Source organism: Poromitra crassiceps (genome assembly GCF_964638095.1).
Source record: "Poromitra crassiceps genome assembly, chromosome: 2".
Taxonomy (NCBI): Eukaryota; Metazoa; Chordata; class Actinopteri; order Beryciformes; family Melamphaidae; genus Poromitra; species Poromitra crassiceps.
In genome coordinates this window covers 31,731,282-31,748,829 of record NC_139624.1, presented here as the reverse complement: position 1 = coordinate 31,748,829, position 17,548 = coordinate 31,731,282, and the positions used below count along the sequence as shown (strand labels likewise).

Genomic DNA, 17,548 nt, shown 5'->3' with positions numbered 1-17,548 from the left:
CCTCAGTCGAAAGGCCTCAGGTATGTCTGGGTTGACCATGACTGTTGAGCTGAACAGGATTGGTATATTTTTATTAGTAGCATCAAGCTTTCAAAACCCAGCAGATCTCATCACAAGTCCCTTCTGTGTCGGTGACTAACTTTGAAATGTCTCTCCGCCTGCAACACTTTTTAAGATGAGCGTTTTAACATTGACTGCTGCTTGAGGCTTTTGTTAGCGCCTCTAATAATGATCGTATAAGGCAGTAGTTCTCAACGTGGGGGTCTGTCGCGAGATTATTTCGGGGGGGGGGGGGATCGCTGGATGATTGTCAAAAGCTAAAAGAGAAGAAAAGAATAGATTTTTCTCCCATGATTAAATCTCCCATGGTTGAGATTAAATCTCCAATGGTTTAATGTACCATAACAATTTCAGTGAGTGAGTGAAATCAGTGTGTGAATGTGTGCGCACTGTTGTTGGGTTGGGTAGCGGGGGGGTCGCGAACCCCAGCCTAAAGTTTTTTGGGGGTCGCTCAAAAAGGTTGAGAGCCACCATGGGCGGAGTTAATGGGGGGGCCAGGGGGGCCAGGCCGCCAGTCGTAAAAAGAACAGAAAAAATAATAATCTTTGCTCACCATTGTAAATCTCCATCTCACTGTCTGGCTGAATATGATCATACAATTTATATCCACGTTGACAAGCATCACAGGTATCTCTTTGCTAAAGCTGTGACAGGGGGGCCTCTGACATGGCCTTGCTGCAGCCGCCCCCTCCCTCTGGAATGTCCTCCCCAGTCACATCTGACCTATAATATATCTCTCTCTCTCATCTATTTTAATATTTTCTCTTTATTAAAGTTGTTTTATCCTGTATTTGTAAAGTGTCTTTGAGCACGATCAAAAGCAACAGTGAACAGTAAAGCGCTATATAATATACATTACATTACTAAACATACAATAATGATGAGTATTAATGTTCTGCAATTCTACTCATATTCTAATATTTCTTATATTTTCATTCTTATACTTATTAAACAATAATTAGAGAGAGACCATGATGATGTCAGCCTTAAAATGAGATATTCCTCTAAATCTGGCTTCAAATGGGCAAGATTTCAAATGTAAAACGTAAAAGAATTGCCCGCATCTGACTCCTGCAGAAGTGGCCCCCCAAAGCTAAAAGTCAAACTCCGCCTATGAGAGCCACTGGTATAAGGGGCTGTGTATGAGCTGCATAGCCTGAAAGGGGCTAAGGTGGTACTAGAGCCCGACCAATATCGGGGGAAATTCATATATAGCCCCTTTCAGGAACTGTGTCGGCATATGACGTGATCATCTCCCCTCCACAGTCCCTTATGAGACAGTAGACTCTCATGCTGCTAAAACCCCCAAGCAGTCTAGAGGGGAGATGATCACGTCATATGCCGACACAGTTCCGAAAGGGGCTAGGGAAATTAACTGATTACTGATAGGCGGCCGATATAGTGTCGTTTTTTAGCTGGAATGAAAATAAACGTTTTCTATGGGGATTGTGCTATGAGTATGAAAGGATACTCAGAAGCAGTGGCGACTGAGCAATAGAGGGTAATAGTATGCTGCCCTCCTTGAGCAATCCCCCCCCACATTCCTTTTTGTAACAGCTTTATTAACATCCGTTATGAGGGCTGCCTCTAGTCCAGCCAGCCAGTGTCAAGTCGTGTTTTGTGGAGTACCGGGAATGTACAGTCCTTTATTAGTACAAATTCAGTCTGGTTGAAAATCACACATAGCCTACCGCTCTCATTGACTTTCACTTTCGGTAGTAGGTATGCAGCTGCAGGTATCCTACGGCACGGCACAGCAATGCATTCTCTCTGGGCTCTATATGGGCATGCACTAACGTGCTTTCGCTATAGTTAAAGGTATACTATGCAACTTTTGTTGGGCCTTTCAAATGTAAACAAACTTCTTTCTTACATCTTAAAGTCATATTCTTGAAGAGTAGGACTTCTAGAGGGACAATGTGCTCTTGGAGGCCATTTACACCTGGCACTTACATGCGTTTTCTGTGACCAGATTGCAATCGGATAGGGCTTAACCACATTAACCTGATTACATTTGGTATTAATATGTGTTTCCAGTGTCCACATTGAGATATGATTGCGATCGCATCAGGCAAGCTCCATACGTAGAGCAGCAGAAAACACTGGTGACTAATTGTATGGGGATTGAGAGGATGTATTGCATTTACACTTGTGATCAGATCCAATCTCAATGTGTCTTGGGGGCATTTACACCTGTACTTTCATGTGGTCAAGCACAAGTACTATCCAATTGCAATCTGATCAAAGAAAATGCATGTTAGTGCACTGACCTAAATAAGATGGACAAACCCTCACTATTTTCTGGACTCACGTTTTGCAGCAAAGTGTTGTCTGTCGCCATCTTGGGCTCCTTGCGCAGCTTACGTGAGATGGGTCACACAGCGCAAGCTTCGCTGTCTTGCTGGTTGCCCCTCTGTCTGCAGCTCCCATCTCTCTCTCCTCGCCTTCTCGTACCCCCCGGAGAAATATTCATGTAGGAGTCCTCTCCATGCGAACAGGCGAGGAGAGAGAGATGGGAGCTGCAGACAGAGGGGCAACCAGCAAGACAGCGAAGCTTGCGCTGTGTCACCACGGAGGATTTCCCCTCTCTCGTCTCATCAACAGCGCTGTGCTGGAGACTCTTCCGTGTCCCAAGGGAAAAGTGGAAAAGTTAACTGGAAAAAGCGGCCAAAACTGAGGTACTGAATGGGAAACTATATCCATCAATCAGCTAAATATACATTGAGTCATTTCCATGTTGCCAGACACTATTGACAGTTTGAGACTCCCAGCCCAAAACAAACAGTTTTATTAGCGAACGTGAATTGACGATGCGGTGCGTGATTGCCCTGTGTAGTACACTGTGTACTTTGTTTGAGCACATTGTTCCAGCTGTAAACAAGGCTAGCTCGGTGAGTAGCCTACTCGACCAATTTGAAAATTGTATTTTTTATTTTTATTAGACACATAGGCTACAGTGTGGAAAATAGGGTCCAGGTTGAAAAAAACAAACTAAATTATCCTTGAAGATAAGTTCAATCAGGTCTATATGCTGATTTGTGTTTCCAAGTTGAATGAATTCATTGATTAACTGAAATCCAGTATTATTTATTTTTCCACAAGTTTGAGTTTGAGTTCCTCTTATATATTTTTCCACAGGGTTTGCAAGTTTGAGTTCCAGTTCCTCTTATATATATGTTTCCACAAGGTTTGCTAGGTTTAAGTTCCAGTTCCTCTAACTTCCTCTAACAAAAAAACATCGATCCTAACCGCTAAATTAAAATTAAAATGGCCTTACATATAGGCTAACGCTTTATAGACAAGCAGCAGAATTTTAAAATCAATGGCATGCTGGAAGCCAATACAGTGACCTAAGAACTGGTGGAATGTGTTCTGTTTTCTTAGTCTTACACCCCATTTACACCTGGTTTTTAAATGACCTGTATCCAGATAACTTATCGGGATACAGGTCACATTGGAATGCAGTCCACTCACTCAAGATGTGATAAGAAGAGATCACATAGGCTATAGATAACGTGCACTTTTGCTCTTTAATCTCTCACTCACTGAACCTATAGACCTCCCTCTGTTTCCCTCTTTTACTGCTGCTCCATATACCTAACTCATAAATGTTGATGCATTAATCAGTGACCTTGGTATATTGATTTATATTGATATATTTATATTGATTGGTATATTGATGTTTCTGATGTTTGATTTATTTGCTCAAGTGCTTTATGGCTGCCCTTAGTGTGTTGGTTTCAAACCCCAGGTTACCACAGATGTCCTTTAGGCCAGTCTGGCCAGAGGTTTTCAAAGTGAGAGGCGGGCCTCCAATGGGGCCTCCCCAGGGGGGCTCCAAACAGTTTCAGGGGAGGGAAGTGAATATTATTTAGTTATTACAAAAGGAGATGACATATAGCTGAAATGTTTGAGTCAGAAACAAATAAATGCCTTCAGCAGACCTTTTTATGTATTTGATGTAGTATGAAGTCAAACAGCAATATCAGGCTATCTTGGCTCAATTATTGAGTGTCTATGGGCAGCACCACTGCTGGCCATTTGGGTGCCCTTAAGCGTACATTTTCTCATTGTGCCCCCACCCCCTACCAAGACAAATTCACAAATGCAATCTTGTGTGTGTGTGTGTGTGTGTGTGTGTGTTGAGAAATCTGGTAGCTAATAGTAATTTCGTTATGTTTTACTTGAGATGCCTGAATTATTTCATTTTAGAAGCAGAGGCGCTTTATTTTGAAACTCCAAGAAGGAAGTATCTGCCGTATGCAGAAAATAGCGTCTTGCAAGATGGACTGAAAAGTCCGCTGTTTATCTCCCTTTCTGAACAACACCCGTTCTGATCATTACAGATCAAGATGATCGCTTCCACAACACGGTATTTAGTATGCTACGTTATTTGCGGGAATGAGAGGAATCTCGCACTTCTACTGATGTCCAGCATGACTGGTGACGAGTCACGAGGGACACGTGAGTTTGTTTACTGCGTCGTATGTAATTAACAGGAGATCCCGCAACTTTATTTTAAGGGGGCACCGTGGCCAGTTAAAAAATGCCAAACTGGCCATGTGGAGAGTTAATTTTAGAAGGAGCATTACCAAACTGCGGGGCATCCACCTACCACGGTCTGTTTGACCGCGGTATTCCTGCTCTGGATGATGCCGTCCTAGACAACACTTTGGTGCCCTACCAAAGTTTGGTGCCCCACTTTGGTGCCCGTGCGTTGTGCGCGTGTAGGGAGCGGCGGCCCTGCTCCAGATGCATCCCTGCGCCCTGATCCGTTTGTTTCATGTGTCTCTGTGATACCTCAGCTCAGGCTGCAGTGAAGTCAAATCAGGTCATACTCTGTGGAATGTCCTATAATGTCTCATAAACATCTCTCCAGTTACTAATTTGTGCCCAATCTCAACATCTGTTTCAAGGTTTTGTTTGGGAGGCTGTTAGTGCTGGGAGGAGTCTGGGAGGAGTCTGGGAGGAGTCTGGATGGTGCAAGAGAAGAGCAAGAGGACAAGGTCCACTTCATGCAGTAATGCCGTTGTATGGAATGACATGTTTAGCCTTGGACATTAGATGTAGAGCCAAACAACTATACTTTCATTTGGACTAGTTTGACATTTCATTGAGAATGGACCCAACAGCTGAGAGTCATTCCATCCCTTTGAGTGATGGCAACAAAATACCTTTGATAGGGCTGGGAACTTATGGAGATCCCCGTATGGTAAGAGCCCATTTTACCCTGTTATCTGCACGTTTTAAATGCTTTGTTGCTTATCATATAGGACACAAATTAAACATTCACTAGTAATATGACACACTGCAGTGTGAGAAAACTTTTTTTGTGCTTCCACGAAAAACTCATACAGTGTGTTTTTAACAGACCCCTAAAGGAACAGCATATGAATCAGTGAAAGTGGCGATCCAAGCTGGATATAGACACATTGATGGGGCTTTGGTCTATTTCAACGAACATGAGGTGGGACAGGCGATAAGGGAGAAAATTGCAGATGGAACTGTGAAGAGAGAGGATATCTTTTACTGTGGAAAGGTTTGCAAGAGCTTCTCTGTGTGTGTGTGTGTGTGTGTGTGTGTGTCAGTGTGTGTGTGTGTGTGTGTGTGTGTGTGTGTGTGTGTGCGCGTGCGTGCGTGTGTGTGTGTGTGTGGGGTGCGTGGGGTTTTTGGTGTTTTATGTGCATGTGAGATTACAGTGCTACTGTTTGGGGAAATAAATATTCAAAGAATGTGATTTGTAAACCTGTATTGACTGCCTGACTGGCTGACTGACTGACTGCCTCTTGTTCTATGCTGATATGCAGCTGTGGAATACATTCCATCCTCCGGAATTGGTGCGGCTAGCTTTGGAGAGAACACTGAAGACTTTACAGCTTGATTATGTTGACCTCTACATTATAGAAATGCCCACAGCCTTCAAGGTAAATGTATTTAACGTCACCCACACAAAATAATAATTTAAATCTGATGATACAGTGAACAAAGCATGCCACTGTTTTTAAACAATATCCAGTATCAGAGGTGTAGTGCTATCTAGAGAAGTGGGGGAACGCACCTATATGGGGAACACCTGCACACGCACAGGTCCCAACAAAGCTGACTGCTGAGCAGACTCAGCAGACTCAGTTATCAACACAAACAGCTAAACAATCTCTCAACCAGCGATCACACAAGTTGCACAAGGCATTGATCATCACCGGCGGCCGGCATTTTTTAAATTTTGTGGCGAATTCTGGCGATGCAAATTGCAATGGCGTGATTAACGCTAACTTTTGATTCAACCGTGTTGAAAAGAAACACGCTTTTAACATCGTTTCTTCATGCTTGTAAACGTACATTTTTAGCAGCTGGTCCGAAAAATGAAAGGATGTTTGGCTGCCTTTTTCATCTTTACTTGTTAAAGTGAGGTACTGGGGGAAAAAAATATATTTTGATGCTGAAAAATCCAGTAGCCTAGCTGTTTCAGTATAGCTTTTATTAAACCGAGGTTTCCCCTGCGCTGTAGCTAGTTAAGGTGGAATGTTTCCTTTTCCTTCAAGCCACGAGTTGATGCTGTGTGAATCATTCAGCCCACCTTAAATATAGGACGAATGACAACGTTGCCAAGTTTCACTCGTTTTATTGGCTCGACATGCACATACACACTGACACACACAAAACACCCCTTGGAGAAGTATGGGAACGCCGTTCCCCCGCGTTCTACCGGCACTACACCTATGTCCAGTATTTGCCAATTTTCTGTACATTAATGCTGATGCCATTTCACCTTGTTTAGGTTTAGTATTAATATGATTTTTTTATTGTCATTTTCTGAAGCCAGGGGACACATTCTACCCCAAGGATGAGAATGGGAAGTACATTTACCATGAGACAGATCTCTGTGCTACATGGGAGGTGAGGCATGTTGATGCACTGGCATCTGAATTATGAACAACATGGACCAAAACTGAACAATTTGTAGAAAATCAGCATTCCTGCATATCACAAAGCTTAACATCCAAGATTCATTATTTATTTGCCATGTCAACCGAGTTGAGTGGGATTTATCTTAGTGAGCTCACATACATAAACAAGCACATAAAACCATGCCTTCACACAATACAAAACAAACATTGGAAAGAGCATGATACGCCAATACTGCATCGTAATACATTACTGCAACGCTGTAAACACCATGGGGTTGGGGGGGGTAGCAGCAACACTAGCAGAGGTGCAGCTTGTGAACAGGCAAGGCAGGCAGCTGCTTGGGGCCCCCAACTTTATTCCACAGTAGTAACCGCAACTCCTTCATCCTTTGCCATTACACAACCAATGGATGATTTTCAATGACATTGAAACCTCCCTAACGGGGCCCCATGTCATCCACTGGCCTGGACAATTTGCAATGATGTAGAAAATCTCACGTCATCTCCTGGACAATTTTGCAATGGCATGACATCACAGTAGGAAACCTCCCTAAAGGGGCTGCGTGTAATTCCCAACAAACTTGTATGATTCTCGTACGTTCTCTTGATTTGAAAGTTAAACCTACATTCAAGAAAATCTGCGTGAATCTGGCATGTTATCTTATCTGGAAGTCAAACAATAGAAAAATAAATGGCATGAGGAAAAAGAAGCAAGACAGTGGAGCAGATGCTGATTAAGCAGATAACTGAATGCTGTTATTTAGGCTAGTCTTAAAGGGATAGTTCAGATTTTTTGATGTGGGGTGTGAGGTAGGCCTACTTGCATACATGCAGTAAAATGCAGCCAGCGTGGTTGCAGGCTATGAGGCTATATAGTAGCTGCTCCCCTTATTACTTGAGCACCTGGCTACAGTGAAGTTGCAGCTAAAAACATGATGTAAATGACATATTTTCAAGTCAACTTGGCATCTCAGGGCTTGTGTAAACTTGGATTACGCCAGGTGAGCAGTATGGAAGCATAGCAATTAGGGTGGACAGCAGGTGCGGACTGCATAATCGGGCACGTCGGGCAAATGCCCGGTGGCCTGGCCTGGCCTGGCCTGCGGAAAAAAAAAGAAAAAAAAAAGGTTTTTGGTGCCCGCAGTCAGGCCACTCACTGAACAGCAGGCCAGGCGCCGCCTACTGGTTTACTAGTGGTTTTATTACTTTATTCAGGGTTAAAGTGGGTGCATCTCATTGTAAAATTGGACTCGGCCCAAATTGGGCTTCAAACGGCCCAAATTGGGCTTCAAACGTCCCAAATCTGGCTTCAAACGGCCCAAATTGGGCTTCAAACGGCCCAAATCTGGCTTCAAACGACCCAAATTGGGCTTCAAACGGCCCAAATCTGGCTTCAAACGGCCCAAATTGGGCTTCAAACGGCCCAAATTGGACACCGCCACGCGAGTCGGCCTGTATCGGCCTGGCCTGCTTGGTATCTAATGCCCAGCCTGAATTATGATCCCAGTCCGCCCCTGGTGGACAGCCTCATGGTATGTGCTGTTCTGCAACCTGTTTGTTCCAGACTTAGTATGGTCAATGGTCAACGCCCTGAAAGATGATAAAGTTCATTTGGCATACTGGCAAATTTACAGCTTCCTGTAAATGTGTACAAGCAAATTTACAGGAAGCTCAAAGTCTGGATCCTATTTAGCAGTTGTTTGAGTTCCTCTTTTTTTTTTTTTTCTTTTTTTAGGTTTGAGTGGTTTGATAAAAAAAATCAGGGTATGTTGATTTCTGACTGTATTCTCCCTCCCTCTTTTTAAGGCTTTAGAAGCTTGCAAAGATGCTGGGCTAACAAAATCTCTCGGAGTATCCAACTTCAACAAGCGGCAGCTGGAACTGATCCTAAACAAACCTGGGCTGAAACATAAACCTGTGTCAAATCAGGTAATGACAACAAAACGTCGGTCCATGTCCCCAGAGCAGTGCATGTGCATTATGTAAGACTAACTGACTCTGAAGGCTCTTTATAGACTGTAACTATAGATCAGAGAGGTATGGTGGGGCTAACTAGGGCACCATGCCCCAGAGGAATAAAACGTGTGTGTGTGTGTGTGTGTGTGTGTGTGTGTGTGTGTGTGTGTGTGTGTGTGTGTGTGAGAGCGCGCGCGCGCGTGTGCGGTGTGTCTGTCTGTCTGTCTTTAAAACAGGTTGAATGCCATCCCTATTTCACTCAGCCACAGCTGCTTGAGTACTGCCTGCAAAAAGACATTGTCATTGTGGGATACAGCCCCATAGGGACTTCCAGAGACGCGTCCTGGTATGCTGTAGAAATGCATATTCATTCAGTTATGGGAATAAAACACAAAATGTCTTTTTATCTATAAAAAGTTATTTGCTGTGTTGTAGTAAAGTTCCATTCAATTCAGTGGGGTGAATTTATTGCACTAGACTAGAGTATCATGTTGAAAGAGCATTTCATAATCATAGGCTACTCTGATGAAACGCAGTACTGTCAAACATTGGTAAATGGTAAATGGTAAATGGCCTGCATTTATATAGCGCTTTTATCCAAAGCGCTTTACAATCAGTAGGTAGTCTACATTCACCCATTCATACACCGATGGTGCCGCCATCGGGAGCAAGGAGGGTTAAGTGTCTTGCCCAAGGACACAACGACAGCAGCTGGGAGGGAGCGGGGATCGAACCGCCAACCTTTGCGTCATTGGCCGACCCGCTCTACCTCCTGAGCTAAAGCCGCCCCATTGGTGCTGTGTTGAGCATAATAACTCATGTGGTATTGCAGCAGCGGTGTGCGGATTTGTCTTCATGCAAGTCTGATATTTTTCTGCATGCACCTGCACCTATTTCTATGAGTGTAGCAGATGTGAGACTAACTGCCTACTGCACAACAGGGTGAACCTAACATGCCCTCCGTTGTTGGAAGATGAGCTGCTTGGATCCATTGCCAACAAATACAACAAGAGCACAGCCCAAGTGGCCCTGCGATTCAATGTGCAGAGAGGGGTAGTGGTCATACCCAAGAGCTTCAACCCTGTTCGCATAAAGGACAACTTCCAGGTTGGTTTGTTTGCTATTAATTATCGTGACAGCGGGGCTGGTATTTTCACCTTGAGTCTGTGTGTGTGTGTGTGCGTGTGTGTGTGTGTGTGTGCGCGTGTGTGTGTGTGTGTGTGTGTGTGTCAGAGGCGTAACAACCATATATGCAGGTAAATGCAGTTGCATTGGGTCCCGCAACAGTTAAGGGCCAACACGCACGGCCCCTCTTCTTTATCTCACTATATTGTATCATAAAACTCTCCAGATCTATGATACTGACTACATACACAGCCAGTAACCAAGCTGTAACAGTAAGCAGTAAGTATATATAGTACTCAATGAGCCAATGCATCTGCTCCATGGTGCCACCTACATCATTCATTCACCAAATAAATAACAATATAATAACATAAAACAGTTTTACATAGTATTTTACATATAGTGTCAAGGTGCTGTCATGGATTATCCAGGTTGCCGGGGAAGATGATAAATTAAGAGTTCACAAACATAGTAGGGGAGAACAGGGACACGGCCTCGTATACTATCTTTGACATGGCCCCGGAAAACGAAACTCTGGATTCACGTTTCACTTCCTTTTCAATGACTCTCTGGAAGATTTCAGCGCTCCGCGTCTCGGTTCCGCCGATTTATCAGCAAAAACGTTGTTTTTATGTATTTTTTAATGGTACTTTACTTACTTTACTTTTCTTTACTTTATTGTTTATTTAGACAGGACAATGCACATTAATAAGACAGTTATACATGTACAGAATCATCCATACATGACAACGGTAAAAGTGCCGGGGTTAGCCGAAGCTAATTTTCACCCGCAGTCCTCGGGACATAAACAACTAAAAACTACAAGATAAATACAGAATACGGGAAGTAACGGTAAGTAAAATATTGGAAACGGTGTGTTTTTCTATTTTGTCTTACAGTTTATTTATTTAATGCTGCAAACATAATTCATTTTGTGACTGCATCTTGCATCTTCTACAGACAGACAGGCAGACCTATCGGTAGACTACAGCTCAGTGATTGTTTCATGTAGCGTGCTTAGCTTTTGTGTTAGCTTAGCTTATGTACAGGGAGGGAGACACAGGCAGGGCAAATGAAGCACTGTGCTACTATTGTGCTAAATGGTAAGTATTTAATATTGCAATGTAATCTGTCATGCAAATATTGAAATATGAAATATTTGTTTGGATGAGCCATTTAACACTTTGAGTGCCACGGCCCTTGGGCAAAAGGTGCTGTACTGTGCCACATAGGCCGCAATGCATTTTAAAACAGTCATATAATTTCTTTAATAATTACTATGTAAACACTGAACACGCACAAATAACGATGAGACTCTCTTCTATCACCTGCAAAAAAAAGTTTATTGATCCCATTTTCCGTTCTTTAGTTATGAGCCGGAGAAGATAGCTTGATTTGACCAAAAACAGCCATTTTTTTCTAGAAACCTGAGATATTCAGCCTTTTGTGAAAGGAAGCATTTCAAGCACATCATTGACTCATTGCTAATATTTTCTGATGTAATGACACCTCAAAAATAATTTCCTTCAATAAAAGAGTGAAAACAAAGGAATTTTGTTTGGCCAAATAATATTTTTTAGCTGCAACCAGCAGCGCTGGCCCCTGCGTGCACAGACCCTACACCTTCTTGCTGGTCTTGATTTACTGCTGGTGGGCATCAGATAGCCTATTCTAGCTTGTTTGCTCTCTGTGCATCGAGCCTGCTGCAGCTGCCTGGGTCTGTTGTATGCTGTAGTGCCCTGCGTGCCCCACCCCCCACCCCCCTCCTCCTTCCCCCCCCGTTGTGGGAGGAGTGTCTCTCTGGGCTCTGCTGTGAGTGCGTTTGCTCTGCGTGTGCTCTGCAATGAAAAGTCCGCTACATCCAGCTTTTTTACAGCCGCGTGTATTTGTCACCAGCTCCCATGCTTCCAGTTGAGAATAATAACAACTCCACATGCGGATGGGCTGTAGCAGCGGACACGGAGGTGCTCAATTGTGACAGCAGATTGGCTGCTGCAGGCACAGCTACGTTATGCTTCAATGAAGCAGCTGCATACGGACGGATGCGATGCGATTTCCTTTTCCCCAACGACTTCTTCTGTGTGTTTTACTCCACGTTCTCTCATCTGGAGAGCGCTGTCGCCACCTAAGGGTTCTGTAAAATAGGTTAGACACATTCAATAGCTCTCATATTGTAAGAGGCGATGTAAGAGGCTTAGATCGACACCCCCCCCCGTCAAAAAAACAATTTGGAGTTATTGACGCCATTTGGCGTCGCTGGCAGCGTACGGTAAATTTCTCTTGACGCCATATGGCGTCGCTGGCACTCAATGTGTTAAGGGAGGTAAAATATTGATCACATGAGCAAAAATAGATAGATGCAAGCTCTAATTATATGAATTTGCAACATATAGCCTAGCATAATAAAATGTATTTCATAATACTTATACTTACTTGGATGCCTAATTGATGAAGGAATGAGAAGTACATGCCAAGAGAAGTACATGCCAGAAAAATGCGTTACCTTCCTGTTTTTGTGCCTCTTTTACAACCGCTTCATCCGTCCCTCCACTGGGGGGCAATTGAAGCATTGCGCAGCTTCCTTGACCTGCCGGTTGGTTGGTATTGGCAGAGGACATGTGTAGGTTGCTCACATGAAAATATTGTAACTGGAGCTGACACAATCTTTACATAGTGAGGGAAAAACACAAAAGTGCTCCATTCGTCCCTGTTCTCCCCTACTTTATCTCAGAAATAATGTTATAAGACTAAGCAGAATGATCTCATATCAGTTTATTTACTTCCATGGTTATCTTCTGAGATTTTGTGCCAGCAGCATTTCCTAGGCTGTGGTGTGAGAAGTGACCGTGACTGTTTCAATCTTCTATCTCGCTGATTAAAGATTAGAAGAAAGGAGGCATTGTCTGGACTTCTCTAAACAGTGCTCCCAGCTGTACATTGACCTAACCCTATCTTGTCTGTCTTAGTGAAAAACGATTCTATAAGAGCGCAGAAAGTGTGCCGTCACCAAATATGTTTTTATCTGTTATGGTGCTTAGACACCAGATTTTGTCAAGTACAGCACGGCGGTCTGTTTTGCATTATGATGGGCAGCGTCCACTTAGAACATCTTGCATTGGGGCCTAATGTTGACTCGTTACGCCGCTGTGTGTGTGTGTGTGTGTGTGTGTGTGTGTGTGTGTGTGTGTGTGAGTGTGAGAGAGTGAGTGAGTGAGTGAGTGAGTGAGTGAGTGAGTGCGTGCGTGCGTGCGTGCGTGTGTGTGCATAGGCGATTCTAGGCTTTCCAAACAGGGGTTCCAACCCTGCAGCATCGGTGCGGGAAAAGGAGGGGGCGCACACCAGAGATTTTTGTTTGTTTGTTGTTGTTTTGTGAGGGCTACAGAGCGCCCTAGCTGAACTGGCGCCCCAGGCAGGAGGCTGTTTTGCCTGTAGGGTGAGCCGGCCCTCATCAAATATGTTTATATGTCAACATAAAATAAAAAATCATCTGGCCACTAGGGGTTGCACGTGCATCCGGTGCACCAACGTTGGATGCCTATTGTAGCGGGAACTACCGCAGGAGAATCTTGGATGCCTATTGTAGCGGGAACTACCGCAGGAGAAGTTTTGAGTATTGCCAGATGTTTATATCTCTGTCTGTCTGTCTGTCTGTAGAAGATGCAAGATAAAGTCACGAAACTTTACGGGTGTGTGTAGTTGAGATCAAAATAAAGGCCGAGTTCGAAAATGGGTGTGATCTGAGCAACCCCCCCCCCCCCCCCATCCCCCCATAACATGAACAAATTGCATAATCAAAATAACAGGACACTACATAGTTAGCCAGGAATCTAAGACTCACTGCATCCAAAGCTCAGCTTTTCTACTTAATTTTTTTGTTCTACCATTCATTCGAATCGAGCTTTGTGTGATTTTATGACTGTTTTATGTTTATGCTTTGCTGCAACCCAAAGTGCCCTTCTGGGACATATGAATAAACTTGAACTTGAACTTGAACTTGAACATTCACCTTGCCCATGATCTTTTAGTGCCATACTCTTTCCTCCCAGGTTGCTATCTAAAGAGCAACCAAGGTCGCTGATCGAGGATTTGGCAGAAAGAAAATTGACCCCCAAGGTCAATATTAGTCGATATACCAGCTTGTGAAACCTGGATTGTGATCCAAACAATATAAATTCTGTTTTGGCCATATGAAGAGACAACTTATTATCTGTAAGCCAGATCGTGATGTTATTGAACTCCTCATTTAGAATGGCCTGCAACTTAGTCTCATCCTTATGAGAAGCTAAAATAGTTGAATCGTCAGCATAATCGTATATATATTATATAAAAGGTAGGAAGTGGGTTCTGTCTGTCTGTTTCTCTGTTTCCATTTTTGTCCTACATTGGATGATGTCATCAGCAATTGTGATGTCACAATGTCTATGGTTACGTCCACATAGCAAACCTTAGTGCTCAATTCAGATTTTTTTGCTCAGATCTGATTTTTTGTGTGGCTGTTCACACAGACTTTTTAAAAGTGGCCAATATCAGACTCCAGTGTGTACATGTCATGGCCCTGAAGTGACCCGCATGCACAGGAGAAGAATAACGTCACATGCAGCACACTGCTGTTCTATGTAAACCCAGAGTTGTTTCATGTGTTGTTTACAGTTTTAGTTTCACTTAGGGGGGAAAAGATCATATTCGGGCCACTTGTGCCTGCTGTGTGAATGTAGCCATATTTGACATGCGAAGTTGAGCAATTGTGCACTGAGTGATGTCACTCGAGCACTCCATGATGTGATCAGTGATGGTCACTCGATCCAAGCTGCAGCAAGTCCATTCCATCATCCACTGCCTGAGTGCTTTCACACTGCGCGATTGTTATCGGATCACGACGAATGAATGGAGAAATACAGTGAGCGGAGAAAGCGGAAGCGCAAATTAACATCTGCTGGGGCCGCCACCATGTTTGTGAAATAGGCCTATTGTGCGCTGAGTGATGTCACTCGAGCACTCCATGATGTGATCAGTGATGGTCACTCGAGCAATTGTGATGTCATCAGTGATGCGAAGTTGAACAATTGTGCACATGCCAATAGAGCAGGCGAGCGAGCCTGTGCAGTTGGCGAGCAAGCCCGTGCAGTTGACGAGCTGCAGGGTGGGCGAGGCTGCGCAGCGGCCGAGCCTAGGAATCGAGCGCGCTACGTGTGCTTGATTTCTACTCAAAACAAATTCTCTCTGCAAGCTGATTTCAAATCATTAATAACAATACAAAATAATAGGGGGCCCAAGACACTCCCTTGTGGTACTCCACATGTCACAGGTTGTTTATTGGATAGATGACCTTGGATTTCAGTCCTCTGGTCTCTATGAGACATGTAAGAGACAAACCATTAGGTGCAGGCGCCGCGACTGGTGTGATCCCATCCCACATCGTCTGTTGTTGGATTGTTGGATGGGATGTACAGCTGGATGGATTGTTGTTAAACTGCCACGGCTTGTAGTTACTCTGCCTCACGCGTGTTGTCAACTTTTGCAGATATTCGACTTCTCACTTTCTAAGGCTGAGATGAAGGCAATTGAGGACTTGAACAAGAACATTCGTTTTGTGGAGCTTCTCATGTGAGTATACTGCAGACTGATTGCTGTTCTTCCACTCTAATGAGCCAATACTAAATGTTTATGCTCTTATAATGGTTAATTTACTCCACAGGTGGAGCAATCATCCCGAGTATCCTTTTCATGATGACTACTAGATGCCTCAGATGTCAGGACATCACTTTTATTTACATAAATATAGCCTACACCAGTAGCCTGTACTACGAAACTAGTTTAATGCCTTATCCGAGTAAGTTTGAGTTTAAACCTGGTTTAGCCGTACTACAAAGCAAGTTAACTTTCAATCACCATGGCAACTGACGCTGCAAAGCTAACCTGGTCCCGACCAGGTTAGCTTCAGAGGATAAGATCAAAATCCATGACAGACCCATATAATCGGCTCTCTGGAGTCACTCACCGTTCATATAAGATCGCCATATGAAAAATAGATTGCAGTCAACTGAGAATATAACAAGAAAAACATTTGTGGCTCTGTAGGCTACATAATTAAATTAAGCCTACTTACCACTTTATGTCTTAACAGCTCAACGATGCGTGGAGAAATATGATCACTATTAATCACCGCAGCGCATATCATGAATGGACCCTCAAATGGAGTGAGGGTGTCGTCTCAATTCAGTTGAGCAGTTTTCTCTTTTATAGTAGGCTATTAGGCTTTATACTAGGCTATTTTATATATGAATTATTCGATCAGTGCAACCACACACATGAGTGATAGAGATCATTATTCATTGAGCATGCGTTTCTAAATCTATGGTCTAAATAGGCTTACAGATTGTGGAAATGTATAGACTGAGATTACACATTTAGATTTGTTGCTGCTGCCTGTATCAATGCAGCTGTATCAATCGCTGATCAAAGTAAATCAAATGACTGATGTGAATACAAGCTGCTGCTTTAGACAGCCCTTCAGCAGACTATCCAACGCGGATTTTCATTCTGACATTAAATCGCGGATACATTAAATATCCGCTAAAACTCTGATCATGCACTGCGCTTCATTGAACGAGGAAATGGGTGTGGAAATGAGTGTGGGCGTGGATAAACTCAGCTGTTCATAATGTGATTGGCTGGCGCACCTCTTTCGCGTGGACGCGCGCCTGTGCACGAGCGAAAAACGTGCGCGTGCACAGGCAGATCCCAGGTCCACTTACCTAGTAAAAAACCAGCGTCGTAGTATCAGTTAACTAGATAGCTTTGATCCTGTTCAGTCAAACCAGATCAAAGGGACTTATCGCGGATCTGTTAAACTAGTTTCGTAGTACAGGGCTCAGGGATACTCAACCTGCTTTGCTCGGGGGGCACTTCTGCAAAATGACAGGGGGCCAGGGGCCAGTTAATAAATCAACAATAGGTCTCTGTGCGATGTGGGAGTATCTTGCTGCCTGTCCATCACCAAGCCTCAACCAGCCTCTCTATGTGTAGGGAATCATAAGCAGTACTATTAACAGCATTGGTAATGTTTTTTGTTTGTTTGTTGTTGTTGCTGTTGTTGCTTCTGTTTTTTGTTTCAGTTTTTGTTTTTTCTCTTATTTTCTTGTCTTTTGAAACTCAGAACATGCCACCACATTATTAAACCTGATGGGTTAAGGTGTCAAAGGAGGGAGGGTTAAGGGGAAGGGGAGGAAAAAGAAAGAATTTTTTTACGAGACATATTTTCTGTTATTACATGTATATTGATATTGCCTTGCTAGTCTAATAAAAATATATATTAAAAAAATAAAAGATAAATCAACAATAATAATATACTTTTTTTCTGTAGCAGATTGTAGTTTTTTGGGGTTCCAGCTTGAGTTTAGTCTGACAATTTTGTGCACACAGGATAGTTACTGTATTAGTCAGGTTAAGTTAGTTAAGATCGCTCAGTTAGCTTTATACATTAGAACAAATAACTAATG

The 17,548-nt window shown here is 43.3% G+C and overlaps 1 protein-coding gene across 1 annotated transcript; it reads left to right on the top strand.

Annotated features, from left to right (window-relative positions):
• The first annotated feature begins 5,112 nt into the window (after positions 1-5,112).
• Positions 5,113-15,947, top strand: LOC310796685 (aldo-keto reductase family 1 member D1-like). The gene is made up of 9 exons (XM_083658930.1): positions 5,113-5,272; positions 5,432-5,599; positions 5,868-5,984; positions 6,880-6,957; positions 8,775-8,897; positions 9,161-9,270; positions 9,866-10,031; positions 15,571-15,653; positions 15,745-15,947. The coding sequence occupies exons 1-9, from the start codon at positions 5,180-5,182 to the stop codon at positions 15,785-15,787; spliced, it is 981 nt and encodes a 326-aa protein (XP_083515056.1). The 5' UTR covers positions 5,113-5,179; the 3' UTR covers positions 15,788-15,947.
• The last annotated feature ends 1,601 nt before the right edge of the window (positions 15,948-17,548 follow it).

What these genes read in the sequence shown, in the direction of transcription:
- LOC310796685 (XM_083658930.1), top strand. Translation starts at nt 5,180, where the DNA reads ATGGACCCAACAGCTGAGAGTCATTCCATCCCTTTGAGTGATGGCAAC. An exon ending in CTTATGGAGATCCCCGTATG is followed by an intron (nt 5,273 to 5,431) that starts GTAAGAGCCCAT and finishes TGTTTTTAACAG; the next exon opens with ACCCCTAAAGGAACAGCATA. An exon ending in ATCTCTGTGCTACATGGGAG is followed by an intron (nt 6,958 to 8,774) that starts GTGAGGCATGTT and finishes CCTCTTTTTAAG; the next exon opens with GCTTTAGAAGCTTGCAAAGA.